We start from the raw sequence: 13907 nt of genomic DNA, 5'->3' as shown, positions 1-13907 counted from the left end.
CAATCACCCGACCCACAATGCAACAGCGTTCACAACGTCTCTGTGGTTACTTCGGCACGAGCCGGGTCAACACGGGGTGATCGGAGTGACCCCGGCCCACCCCGGCCCGGCCCGGCCCGGCCCGGTCCGGTTAGGAATATATTACCATTATAAGGCCCGAGAGCAGAAAATAATAGACTCTTTGTTGAGAAACTTTTTCACAAAAGTTTTGTCTTCCAAGCTTTTTGGATGTTGTTTATTTCTTACTTGGTGTAGACTTCTCTAAAGTTTTGTAAACAATGTACACAGACATGGTATTAATTATGGTCAAAAGATGTGTGAAATTGCATATTTTGAAAACAAGATAAATACAAAATTAATATTTTCTTGCGAGAAGCCTCCAACCAAATATACACACCTGAGTCGTCCACAAACTTGGGGAAAAATACTATAGATGTACCTTTAAAATAACAGAAATTCTTTCTTTTATGTTTTTAATGTCCTGCAGTGTTTGGTGAATTTGTAGAATTATAATTTTTATGGGTGATTTTGCCTATAGAGATGTCAAGAAAAATGTCCTTTAAATGATGTCCTGGATTTAACTTGAATATAATAAAATAATCAGGTCATTTGCAGCATTATGCATGATTTTTTATTTTAACCATGCAGTCCTGACCACACCGGGCATTGACATTTTTTCTTTGTTTTTGACCCACAAACTAAGCCCACATTGTATTTTTATAGCCTACTGATTTTGAATATGATTTTAGTTTTTTTCCCTTTCAGGCCTGCTTTTTAAGTAAGTTTATGCTTTTTAACTTGTTTATAAATATGACTGCAGTTACACTTAAAACATGAAATCTTACTTCTAAAATGTATACAAGTGTATGAGTGTCGGCATATGGCCTCAGGAACATCCCTCTATAGTGTCCAAAGATTAATCTGTCGACAAAAAAGGGGGCTCAGTTTGCTAAAATATATGATCAACTTTTTTTGGTTTAGCATGGGTTGAAGTCTTGACCAGTGTTCTTGGAAGGATGCAATAATTAAAAAAAAATCTTTGCATCAGAATATTAACCAGGACAGAAATTTATGGGGGATAGTTTTATTACATTAATATTATTTTAATGTGACATTTATTTTTATAAAATAGTTGTTTAGTTTAACAAAAGTCTATAATTTGTGAAATTTCCTTATGTATTGATGTTTTGAGCAACTGAACATGACTTGTTTTCGTGAGACCCAACAGACCAAGGAAGCTCACTTCATGTTCACAACAGACAAAAAAAGCACATTAAGAAGCAAATTACAGGATGTTTTACACATGTTTGAAAAATGAACAGAAATGTAGTCTAAAAGTAATTTTTTGTCCAACAGGTAAATTGACCAATAGTTTTAGATCAAACATGAAGTGCTCTGATGTAGATAAATCACTGTGACAGCTCATTTAACCACAAGAATCTGTTTATTATGTTTATATGTGAATTCCGGAGTACAAATACTTTTTAAAAATGACTGAAAACATAAATCAAAAACACAGTAGAAAAAAAAAAAAAAAAGGTTATCATACCAACCTGAGAGAGGAACAAAAAGTCATAACCTGGACAGAATAACGTGGCTGAAAATCAAAAGATGATCAACATAGGTCTGCTACATATATGCCGCTTGTAGTCTGTCAAACCATGCAGTGTCATCATAGCACAATGACGTTTCTAATTGACAACCAGAATCAAACTTTTGTATTTTGATACATTAAACAGTAACAGTAGAAATACACCATTATTGTAAAAAAAAAAGAAAGAAAACTAACTACTTTTACAACAAATTTCAATTTTTTTTTTTTTTTTTTAAAGGAAAAAAAATCAGAAGATCGATTATATCAATGTATGTGTCCGTCTAAAGATGAAAATATCTCAACCTTAATGCTAATTCCTATGCTCATGTCAGATCATATGCTATTCTTGGCTGGCAAAAACACCTTATTCAAAGAGGCATTCCTGTGCACTTACTAATTAGAACTCATGAGCGTGACTCAAAGTTTGAAACATACATGAAGATAGCTCAAAGGAAAGTCTGCTACTAGCAGCACCAAAGAAGACATGATCACACATTTACGGTTATCACGATCATATGATATATATAGAACCTCAAACCAAACTACTAACTAAGTATAGAGCAAGGAGAGGGAGAAACAAGTGGTGAAAGGGAGGACAGCGGATAATAAATCAGAAAGCATTTTAAGCGCGCTCCCCGCGGATACGACGTGCCAGCTGGATGTCTTTGGGCATGATGGTGACACGCTTGGCGTGGATGGCGCACAGGTTGGTGTCCTCAAATAGGCCCACCAGGTAGGCCTCACTGGCCTCCTGCAGAGAGCAGAATGAAACATTTCAGCATTTTGGTGGAAAAGTCAAATGTGGCACAACATGAAGAATTTTCTACGGTGAGCGCTGCTGACCTGCAGAGCTCCGATGGCTGCGCTCTGGAAACGCAGGTCGGTCTTGAAGTCCTGGGCGATTTCTCTCACCAGACGCTGGAAGGGCAGCTTGCGGATCAGCAGCTCGGTGGACTTCTGATAACGACGGATCTCACGCAGAGCCACGGTACCGGGCCTTCAGATTTCAGAAAGTAGGGATTCAAAAATTGGGCAAACATCGGAAAGCAGAGCTTGGTTGTAGAAAGTCAACGACACTCAAGTCAAACCACACAAACACACACAGATGGTTTACTGGGAGTTTACATTCTCTGTTTTGACCACTTGTTTGTTTTCTACAATTATTTAATGTTTTTTTTTTTCTCTGTGCCTGAACTGATGGTAAATGATTTCTGGCTGGCTTTAAACAGAGTGAAAACACTGGTGGAAGCTGTTGTCGCCTGTCTCACCTGTAACGATGGGGCTTCTTGACTCCACCAGTGGAAGGAGCGCTCTTGCGAGCAGCCTTTGTGGCCAGCTGTTTACGTGGGGCTTTGCCTCCAGTGGACTTACGAGCGGTCTGCTTGGTACGGGCCATGGCTACAACAGATCACCTGGAGAAGACGGGCAAAAGAACAATGATCAGCTTTGGTTTCAAATGTGTTGCACGTTCCAGAAATGAGTAGTCTTCTGATTTCTTGTACAAAGTTTATTACAGTACAGTAACAAAAAAAACAAAAAAAAATATATATTTTTTTTAGTTTTTTTTTTAAAAGTCTAATGTTGAACATTATGGATTCAAGATTTAAAAAGATGGACATTTTATTATTTATAAATATATACAATTTTACATCAGCGAGTCTTCTCAGTTAGAGTGTGTTATAAAAAATCAGCATCAGGAACTTCAGGGTTTTTTTTCAAGTTATACCAAAGTCAGCTTACGCAACGGCAGAGAGATATGGGCAGTTAATGCATCGAATCACATCACAGCGCTTTATCAGATAAACCAATCAAATTCAGTTGTCTTGCCTGTGGGGCGGGATGTTGTGAACCTTTCGACCACTCACCGCACGATGTTTGTCAGAGAAGCCCCGCCCCCTGCGCATTGACTGCGGGTTAGTTCGTTTCTTCACAGTGGGCTCGCCGATTGCGCACGAGTCTTGTGTTTTTATTCAGAATGAGCTATTTTCAAGGAAAACCAGCCGACCCCGCCCTCACCGGCTGCCCGTCGTTTATAAACTAGCGCACCTAAAGATGATGGCTGGCTGTTGGCTTGAAGAATGTAAACGGGAAGGAAAAAAAAAAAAAAAAAAAAAAAAAATCGTTGTAGCAAACAGGAGAAGGTGATGATAAAAACGACGGAAGAACATTAAAACCACGGCACGAAAGCGGGATATACTTTTTGAAGATGACACTAGACATGTCAGGGGATCTTTTGATGAACAATATTTTGTCGGATGACCCCTCACTTTGGGCGCATTTCCGAGTCAAATTCGACCCGATCACAAAGTGCTGTTTTCGGTCCCCGACTCCCCGAGCAGCCGGAGAGCAGCTCGACTCCCTCTCTCGCGTTTTCTTTCTTTCTCACCGAAAATAAACGAAAAAAACAACATTTATCCCAAACTAACACGACGCGACACGATAGATCGGAGGTTTATTCAAGTAGTCATACTTACCTGTAAAAACTTAGTGAAAGATTTGCAGCTGAAAAACGGGGATTTATTCTTGAGTCTCTTAAGCGTTGTTCTCGCTATAAAATGAAGGGAGGGAAAAAAAAAAGGAAAAAGAACATAGGAACGCAAGAGGAGACACGTTTCCCATGATGCATTTGGAACAAACATGTCACACACATGCTGCAGCATGATGAACTATAGCGCGGCCACATACACAAGTTTTGCAACAACTTTTCCTCGACCCTGATACTTGATCTTTTTTCTTAGTTTAGATAAATAGCAGACGGTTTTTGTTTTTCCATTTCATCTCATCTTCCTTGCATGGAAAGGAAAAAAAAAAAATGCAACTAAAACACCACCAGTATCTGAGAGTGACGATAGGGAGGAGTGGAATTCATTCTGTTAGTCTTTTGAGACTGTATTTACTGTTTTAACACTATTTGTTTTGTAATTAATATAAAATGTACAATTTAAAACCAACAAAATAACACTCATTTTTTTATTTTTTATTTTACACCCAAATTTATAATAAATTGACTCCAATGATCAGAATCTTTAAATAATATGATATAGTTGGGAAAACAACAACTTTACATTAGTTATTTGTCAGAGACACTTGAGCAAGCGTTTACACCGTCAGCCCCGCAGGGGGCGCCACCACCGTCAACTCCGACACCAACGAAGAAGAAGAAGCTGCTTCTGTTGTCTTCCGACATGGCGCCTAGCAGGAGGCTGAGACGCATGGCGGCCTCGCAACCGGGTTTTTTAACTTTAAAAGCCACTTCGGACGGTGCGGGCTCGGCCAGCGGTCGGAGAAAACGCACGAACAAGAACAAGAAGAAGAACTGGAACAAACACAGCGATATAAACGACGTCGAGGGGTTTTTAGAGGACGTCAGGCATCAGGAGAGGACCACGGGGTGAGGTGGCCATGTGAGGGCAGGACTGGAAGAAACAAAGCTTTAAAGTTCAAATTATTCACAACCAGTCAAACTAGATCAAACTGGGAATCATGCTTTCAGGTTTAGAAATTGTATTGTTTTTATATCAATATTGTGATATCCAGAGTCAAAAAGTCCTGTTGAAGGTTTACTTCTTTTTGTTTTTTTACATCGTCTTTTAGGATTCCTACATTTTTTTTTTTCCTCCAAACGTTTTATCTGACTGTGTGACTATTTAAATTTTCACAATCCAGGAAAAGTATATTTCTCACATTACTGGTCAAATTCTTCAAAGATTTCTTTCATCTCTTTAAGATTTACCAGCAGGACTCATAAATCTGATTGAAAGCAACTTATTTCCATCACTGCACCAACAATTTAACTAATTATGTATTTTGTTCAATTTTTATTTTCATACAATTTTACAAATTCACCAAATTATTTGTGCGCATCACAATCATGATTAAGGTCGGGAAAGTGATAGATTTTGTTGAGTGCTCACAATGTTTATTATACAAATACAGCATTTTTATTTTTACAATCAAACAAATGCACAAAAATATTTATACTTTCTAATGTTTCTTGTACAGATTTAAAAACACATGACATTTAACAAATATTACTCAATCTTTACATGTAGATAGTTACCGTCTTACGTTTTGAATGTCGAGATATGGCAGAAATGTTGTATTTTCTTGGTTGCATCACAGTAAAACTTACCAGACTGTTCTAGCTGTTATAAAATCTGCCTTTATCATTTAGTCAGTTTATCCACATCAGTGAATATTTCATGGCGAAGCACCAGTAATCATTCTTACTATACTGTTGCAACATCAATAGCAAGGTATTTGGTAAAAATATAGTAATTGTTTTTTGTATTTGTTCATCAACCAGCCTTGCGTACTTGTACTCATTAACCATCAGATGTACTGATGAAGTGAAATGATTGTTAGTAGTTGTAGATAAAATGGTGAAAATGTTTTTTTTTTTTTCAGTTTCTAATATGCGATGATGTGATCTGTGTGTATTTCAGTGGTTTGCTGTCTGAGAAATCAGATGAAACTTTGTTCTTTTTGGATGTTGGACAACCAGCGAAAGCTGAACAGAAGGGTAAGTATGTGATTTCATGACACAATCAGTTGTAATAAATAGTAATGAAGCAGCTTCTTCATCTCTTTACTTTTACACTGTTCAATTTCAGCTTTTTCATTTGGTTGATCTGAAAAATCTCTTTTCTGTGTGAAGCGCCTGAACCGGTCGAGGGGAAGACGAGGAAAGGGAAAGCGTCACGTCCTCTGAGGATAGACCTGATCCTCCAGCATGACTCCCTCATCCCAGCACCTAAAGAGTCAGTATCCATCAGTGTGACCTTTTCTTTTTTTTTTTCTTGGACGATATAATGTTGTCCACTGTGTGTCAGTCTAACACTCCACACCTCCATAAAACCTCTCTGACTTCAGCTTCCTAAATGTGAATAATTTCTGGTCCCTTTAGTTCTTTGTAATAATACACGGAGTATTTTTTCTTTGTTGACTGTTGGTCAGGATCAGTTGAAAACATTACAGGCTCCAGTTTGGCTTTTGGAAATACTGACTGACAATTTTAATCACTTTCTGACATTTTACAGACCAAACAGCTGATCAGTTAAATGAGGAAATACATGGCAGATGAACTGATAATGAAAATAATCACAATTACCACACTGTCATATACAAGTGGTCATATTACATAGATCACAGACCAGTGTAATTTGTCTGTTCTTATTAAAAGTGCGGGTTACGCTAAAAGCACAACTGCAGAGCTAGAACTGTGTGTGTTTGTGATAAACTCGGTGTCCGTGAGTCAAGATGTCCGGCTGACTGGTTTCATGTCTGATGTCTGAATTAACTGAACAAAGAGGTTCCTCAAGTCTGCCTGTAGCAGAGTTTTACAACAAATGATGCATTTGTTAAAGCAGATGATGTTTAGAATTTATGGAAAAATCGTCTTTATATTTCACTGTGTCCTGTGATGATCTCATCCTTGCGCTCCCAGTATTTCCTTCATGGGAATGTGAAGACAACATAGAGGAGCTCAGGAGACTGTTGTGTGAACAGTGTCCGGGGATCTGAGGATGTGCAAACACAGTAGTCCTAAACATGTAGTGTGCTCTCCATCACATCTGGCGTCACTGATTTCCTTTACGTGTTGCCGCCTCTCTTAATCATAATGACCAATACTAATGATGTCTCCTGCTCCCCCGCCAGTGTGCTGGCTTACCAGCAACCGAACGCCAAGAAGCTCCGCCGCATCGCTCAGAAGGCCGAGCAGCTGGCAGCCAAAGGCGTGGTGCCACGGAGGCAGAAACGGCTGCTGAACAGACGGCCCGTCGACAGGACGACCAAGAAGGCGGTGACGGAGGCCAACAACAACCCAGACAGAGACTATTACGACATATGGGGTCAAGAGAGTGAGTGCAGTTTGTGCGCACGCATGTCTGTCCGGTGATGATCCCATCCTTGCGCTCCCAGTATTTCCTTCATGGGAATGTGAAGACCAACATGGAGCTCGGATGACTGTTCTGTGAACGGCCATCTTGGGTCTGAGGATACACATGTAAAGTGTATTTGACTACTTCTAGAGGTTGCCTGGAGATCCACATGTGAAAGTAGCATTGTAATAAACAGACCTGCAGTCGTCCCAAACGTTGTGTCCAAAGTCCGATTCGGGATGAGACTTCTTCGGTTTGTTACGACCTGCGATCCTGTTAGAAGTCCGTTCATGTCGACGTACTCGCACTACCAGAACTAACGAGGATTACAGCCTCGGAGTTGTCCGTCTCTGCCAACCAGTTAAGTTTCAGTTTACGTCCACATCTGTCCAAACTCATGTAATGCATGTAGACGTTGGTCAGTACATCTGATTCTGATAGAAAACAAAGTTGTAGCCACGACAGTAAAAGAGCGGCGTGAGTGAATGCTTAGTTAAAGATTTCTTTGCCACGAGAGTTTTCTAGTCGCTGCCAGCTGCTGCGATCAGAGAATCCAAGAGAGGGAGCAGCCAGAGTTTTGTTTTATTGAACAAACTGGTGACGGCTGGCCCATTTAATAGACTCTTGTGAAGCCCCAGTTTATGCCAGTAGTAAAATCTAGTCTGCTTTCTCAGAGCCTTGTTTTCCTTGCAGCTGTATTGACTAGAAACTCAACAACTTAAAGGACTCCTGCAGGCGTCTCATCTGATTTTTGCAGCCGCTTTTAAAACTTTTGACATGTGACACTTTTATTAAAAGGTTGTAATGTTGCAGAAGTCTGTTAAACAACTTTTATAAAACAAGTTTTTCTTTTCTTTTGAATGTAGCCAAAGAGTCAGGTGATCCCTGGTATCTTCAACAGACGGGCAAGAAGCGTGTCAAGGTGAGAAAAACAGTTGACGGACAGCTTGACTGATATTTGACAGTTGGCGTGCGGATGTTGGAGTTAAACTAACGTGGCTGCATCTCTGATTCCTCAGCGTCCAGAGTCGTTATACGAGAAGCCGTCTATGCTCCCCGCTGTGGAGGTGATCGCTCCCGGAGGATCCTACAACCCCGACTTCTTCTCCCACCAGGTAACTCAAAAACCAATCAATATTCAGATTAGTGAAGGGTGATATGGTGATGAGATAATATCCCAAACATAATAATGTTTCAGGGAGCTTCAAAAGTTTTGGAAAATGTTTTATTGTTATATTAATGAACATACAATTAAAACAAAATAAGTGTTTTAGTTTGGTATTCCAGTCTGTCTTGGATGTACTACATGGTGTAACAGTTGGATGTACTACGTGGTGTAACAGTTGGATGTACTACGTGGTGTAACAGTTGGATGTACTACGTGGTGTAACAGTTGGATGTACTACGTGGTGTGACAGTTGGATGTACTACGTGGTGTGACAGTTGGATGTACTACATGGTGTGACAGTTGGATGTACTACGTGGTGTGACAGTTGGATGTACTACGTGGTGTAACAGTTGGATGTACTACGTGGTGTGACAGTTGGATGTACTACATGGTGTGACAGTTGGATGTACTACGTGGTGTGACAGTTGGATGTACTACGTGGTGTGACAGTTGGATGTACTACGTGGTGTGACAGTTGGATGTACTACGTGGTGTAACAGTTGGATGTACTACGTGGTGTAACAGTTGGATGTACTACGTGGCGTGACAGTTGGATGTACTACGTGGCGTGACAGTTGGATGTACTACGTGGCGTGACAGTTGGATGTACTACGTGGCGTGACAGTTGGATGTACTACGTGGCGTGACAGTTGGATGTACTACGTGGCGTGACAGTTGGATGTACTACGTGGCGTGACAGTTGGATGTACTACGTGGTGTGACAGTTGGATGTACTACGTGGTGTGACAGTTGGATGTACTACGTGGTGTGACAGTTGGATGTACTACGTGGCGTGACAGTTGGATGTACTACGTGGCGTAACAGTTGGATGTACTACGTGGTGTAACAGTTGTACATGTATTACACTAAAAGTATTGTTACCTGTTGAACTGATGCTTAAACGTGTTCAGCCCGTCTTTGGTTTGTCGACGTTTTAAAAGGCATGAATGTATTTAGCTCAGTATTCAGTACAGCATCAGTGTTCTTGCAGACCGTTGTGCCGTTCCATCACACTGTTGATGTTCGTCTGTTATAACTTTGTTGAAGTTTCAACATCATTACTTGCACATATTTGGATCTCAACTTTACAACATGTGCTCAAAACAAGTCTGACCTGAAGGTTACAGCTCATTAACCACAGACTGTGCTGTTAGAAATGCTGACTGTTCATCTCTCTGTAAATCCAGGCTCTGCTGCAGGACGCCCACGAGGTGGAGGTCAAGAGGCAAAAGCAGGAAGACAAAATAGAGCGGCAGCTGGCTGTCAACCGAGCGGACACGGCCACCGAGGTACAGATGATTACTCCAGGTCCTCCGTCACCTCTCGCTTTAGTCATGCTGCATTTTTAACTTTTGTGCTTTTGCGTGTTGTTTTTTTTTAGGAGACGATCCTCCGTGAGCAGGTGGAAGGTTTGGTCGAGGAGGATAATGAAGGAGGTGAAGGCCATGCGGCTCCTACTGAGGACGAGGAGGATGTGGCAGGGGGAGGGATCGCAATGGCCGAGAAGAAGACCGAGAGACAGAGAAAGAAAGAGAGGGCAGAAAAAATTAAGGTACGGACGTAATCACTCCAACTCATTTATAAACTTCACAAATGAACTAAATCGGTGTTTTCTACGATTGAGGTTGTAAACATTCGTAAGTTTGTGCTGTAACGCTGAAGAGAGAATTGGACCTTATTCACCGCAGACAGTTATTTCTCTTAAGTTTAGCAATATCGACTAAAAGCAAGAAAAAAAGAGTCTTTTTTTAGGATTTTATTTAGATTGGAAATAGTGAGGCAGCATTTGAACGTAGATCTGAAGAAAATGTATTGATTAAATGATTGGTTAATGGAAAGAGTATTTATTGGCAAATATTTAAATAATTGATATGTTTTTTCATTGATTCTATATTTTTCAATGACTGAGGAGGCTAACATGTCTTCTAACCAGGCTGCTCTGTACTGCGTATAGAGATCAATAAATAATCTTTGGCTTTTTGGGTCGTTTGTGGGTCAAAACCAGCTATTTGAAAACATATGTTGGGCTCTGGGAAATTGTGATGGCTGTACTTTTTCTTTATTTTAGTGTGTCGTAGAAACATTTACTATTACAGAGCAGTTCTTTCAGACATGAGAGTGAAATAATTCACCTTTTTCTGGCTCATGCTTGTAGCAAAAACAAACCAAAAAAAAGTCATTTTCAGATGCATCTTGAACTGGTAAATCTGAAATGAGATAATGTTGCAACTTGTCAAAGTGTCCGTTATAATGGCCTCCAGGAAGTGTTCTCAAAACGTTTCCGCATTGTCGTTGCACTCGCCATTGAAGCAGCCACCTCACCGCTCCTCATCTTTTTAACCCGACTCCAGGAGCAGCGGCGGCTGGCTGGCAGGCGGCAGACGGACCAGCAGCAGCAGCTCTTCCAGCTTCGCTCCATAAAGTCCTCCATCAAACAGCAGGAACAGAAGACCAAGACCGAACAGATTAAACGCAAAGCCAAGCAGGAGGCCCAGAAATCTCAGCCCAGACGCCTCGGCAAACTCAAGTACACAGCTAACCCCGTTCATGCACATTCCTCTGCTTCTTAAACGGGTACTTCCGTGACTTAGTGTAGCGCCTTCATGAAGTCACGGGGATCCAAAACCGCTCAGTTGAGAGGAGGCTGAGACATCCTGACTTTTAGTCCTTAGCATGGGTCATTTCAGCTCCAGTGTCTTTTGTTACATCGTTGTTTCCTCGTAGTCAACCACATCAAAACTCTCCGCCCCAGTTTGTCACGCAGCCTTTTTATTATACATCTGAAGTCTCAAGCACAAACCAAGATGACATCATCAGGGTTATTTCCTTGGTGTCCTCAGAGCCACAGAAAACAACCGTATTACTACCACACAGCTGCTCACACGGCGAGGAGTATTTAATCAAGACGAGCTAACCGATTTTCTTTTTTTTTTTTTTTAAATGGACGGAGTGCCCCTTTAAAGCTCTTTAGTATTATCTTAGACATACAGTCTATTGATGTTCATCAGCAAATTGTAATATTTAAACAATGATAACACTCATGATAACATTCATAAGTTGTAGAGATTATTGAATCTGTTTTCTTTTGGAGAGAGTCGGCTTCCTCTCTGAATGATGATTTCTTTCTCTCTCTTTTCAGTCTTAGTTTTTCTGATTGCAAAATGAACGTGACTAATTTCAATCAATAAGTCCAAAAATTTCCACTAATCTTAATGGGCTAAATGTGTACAAATAGACAGTCAGGTTTGTTGCAACCGAGCCCTTTTATTTAGTGCCACCATAACATTAACAGCATTAATGTGAAGCCTTTACCTGCACGTATTTCAGCAGGTGACAGTTTGGTGGTGAACAGACCATTTTATCAACATTGTAAATGTTCGCTTGCAGGTTCCAGGCTCCGGACCTGGAGGTTCAGTTGAGTGACGAGCTGGCTGGCTCCTTACGACAACTCAAGGTACATCACTAACATTTGTAATTTGTGCTCTCTCATCCACTTTGACCTTCTCCAGCAAGGACGCAGTTTATCTGTAATGAGTTTTGGTTCATTTGATCGGTGTATTATCTTCAGTACTCTGTATTGTCTTATTCTAAGCTTTATCCTATTCTTTAATACTGCGACGACCCACTTTCCCCACTGGGATCATTATAGTTTCATTTGATCTAATTGCCAGTGGATAATTCCCAGGTTTTCTCTTTTATCTGCTGCCATTATGTCTTTGAATAGTGCTTAAATCAGCCTTTGTGCTGTGAATAGGGTTTTATAATTTGGGTGGGTGTTGCATCGGAGCATACTGATATTTGCTTCACATGTCTGGACTTGTCTCACCCCTTGTAATGGTGTGCCTCTGCAGCCAGAGGGCAGCATCCTCAAGGACCGCTTCAAGAGTATGCAGAAGAGGAACCTCATTGAACCGAGAGAAAGAGCCAAGTAAGGAGCTCAGGCTTTACTCTTGCGTAACATCTCATCAAAGGCCCACAGTCATGTGCAGATTCATTATGTGTCTGTTGAGTAAAATATATCTTTCCACTGTCTCTTAGGTTCAAGAGGAGACTCAAGGTGAAGTATGCGGAGAAGAGGGCTTTCAGAGAGATCACTTAGTGCCGAGCCACAGACCACCGAAACAAGGAGCTGGCCGGCATTTCAAAACCACAAGTGCAACAAAATGGGACTGTGTATATACAACGTAATGACTGCTGAGGGGGGCTTGACCCTTTGAGACGATTACATCTGCCAACAAATTATTCTGTCACCGACAACAACGATATATAAACTGTGACGAACACTGCTGGACACGAGTGTTGTGTGTTTCCTCCAATCGTTTACGCCTTGCACTTTTTATATCACTTCTTCCAGTTAAACACAGAACATGTTATTTCTGTGTACGTTACGTAACCCCTATCAGGGTAAGGTTATCAAAGGCTTTATAGTATACAGCTGAGGCCAAGTGTCAGTGGGCCACTACTCTGCTCATGCATGGGCTCACACATCTCACAGCTTAGGTTAAAAACAGGGTCAGCAGCCACATCGTATCACTATCCACTGCAGGGTCTGCTTCATGTCAGCATGTCTGTTTCTCAAGACCACTGACACTTAAGACACCTAAACCTTTGTCATATGTCCTCAATTTCCTGGTGGCAACTCAAAGGGTTTGCTTTAAAGCTGGTCACATTTCATCAGTATTGCAGCGCGACTGATCCCCGAGCCTGCTCAAGAAAAAAACCGCAGCAGCTGAAAGCTTCATTCACATTTCTCTCTGATCTCCTCGCTGTCTGCTTTAGATGCCACAACTTCTAGATGAAAATAAAAATACATCAAAAGGTTTGGATAGTGTTTTATAAAGTTTAGTGAATTCATTCATGTTGTAATCCTTACAATTAGATTAATTGATTAAGTTGAGGTCAATTGAAGTAGATGAATGATTTTTTTTAAAAATTTTTATGTTAGATGGGGGAACAAAATGAAGACACGGGCTAAAGGAAGTTGGCATGTGATAATTGAATCCAACCCTCTTAACCTGCTTGAAACCATAATTGCCTTCAGTGTCCTGTTAGTGTGAACAAGGACACACACACACACACACACACACACACGAACACTGTGTCTCATGATGCCTGGAGCTACGCCAAAGCTTATCTGTTGATCAGTGTGAAAATATAATCTTTTACCTTCAGGGTCTGAAAAAGCCCCCTTGTACTCCCCCACCCACATAGCTGCCTAAATCAGTTAATCTCCCCTCTCACAAGACCAAGTGTGCACTAGACC

The 13907-nt window shown here is 40.8% G+C and overlaps 2 protein-coding genes across 2 annotated transcripts; one reads left to right on the top strand and one right to left on the bottom strand.

Annotated features, from left to right (window-relative positions):
• Nucleotides 1-1425: 1425 nt before the first annotated feature.
• Nucleotides 1426-4177, bottom strand: LOC138197041 (histone H3.3A). The gene is made up of 4 exons (XM_069147503.1): nt 4069-4177; nt 2863-3006; nt 2438-2591; nt 1426-2345 (listed from the first exon to the last, which is right to left on the bottom strand). The coding sequence occupies exons 2-4, from the start codon at nt 2988-2990 to the stop codon at nt 2217-2219; spliced, it is 411 nt and encodes a 136-aa protein (XP_069003604.1). The 5' UTR covers nt 2991-3006; nt 4069-4177; the 3' UTR covers nt 1426-2216.
• Nucleotides 4178-4760: 583 nt separating this feature from the next.
• On the top strand, nt 4761-12930 carry nop53 (NOP53 ribosome biogenesis factor). The gene is made up of 12 exons (XM_069147502.1): nt 4761-4985; nt 6040-6116; nt 6252-6354; nt 7253-7455; nt 8343-8398; nt 8496-8591; nt 9832-9933; nt 10026-10196; nt 10996-11171; nt 12032-12098; nt 12496-12572; nt 12683-12930. Exons 1-12 carry the CDS (start codon nt 4780-4782, stop codon nt 12741-12743), a joined length of 1395 nt encoding a protein of 464 aa, XP_069003603.1. The 5' UTR covers nt 4761-4779; the 3' UTR covers nt 12744-12930.
• Nucleotides 12931-13907: the final 977 nt, after the last annotated feature.

Source organism: Embiotoca jacksoni, unplaced genomic scaffold, assembly GCF_022577435.1.
Source record: "Embiotoca jacksoni isolate LCO1_2020_lvr unplaced genomic scaffold, fEmbJac1.0.p SCAF_14, whole genome shotgun sequence".
Lineage (NCBI taxonomy): Eukaryota > Metazoa > Chordata > Actinopteri > Embiotocidae > Embiotoca > Embiotoca jacksoni.
Note: the sequence above shows the minus strand (reverse complement) of the source record. Positions and strands in the feature narration are given on the sequence as shown.

What these genes read in the sequence shown, in the direction of transcription:
- LOC138197041 (XM_069147503.1), bottom strand. Translation starts at nt 2,990, where the DNA reads ATGGCCCGTACCAAGCAGACCGCTCGTAAGTCCACTGGAGGCAAAGCC. An exon ending in AAGAAGCCCCATCGTTACAG is followed by an intron (nt 2,592 to 2,862) that starts GTGAGACAGGCG and finishes TGAAATCTGAAG; the next exon opens with GCCCGGTACCGTGGCTCTGC. An exon ending in CAGCCATCGGAGCTCTGCAG is followed by an intron (nt 2,346 to 2,437) that starts GTCAGCAGCGCT and finishes TGCTCTCTGCAG; the next exon opens with GAGGCCAGTGAGGCCTACCT.
- nop53 (XM_069147502.1), top strand. Translation starts at nt 4,780, where the DNA reads ATGGCGCCTAGCAGGAGGCTGAGACGCATGGCGGCCTCGCAACCGGGT. An exon ending in AGAGGGCAGAAAAAATTAAG is followed by an intron (nt 10,197 to 10,995) that starts GTACGGACGTAA and finishes ACCCGACTCCAG; the next exon opens with GAGCAGCGGCGGCTGGCTGG. An exon ending in GCTCCTTACGACAACTCAAG is followed by an intron (nt 12,099 to 12,495) that starts GTACATCACTAA and finishes GTGCCTCTGCAG; the next exon opens with CCAGAGGGCAGCATCCTCAA.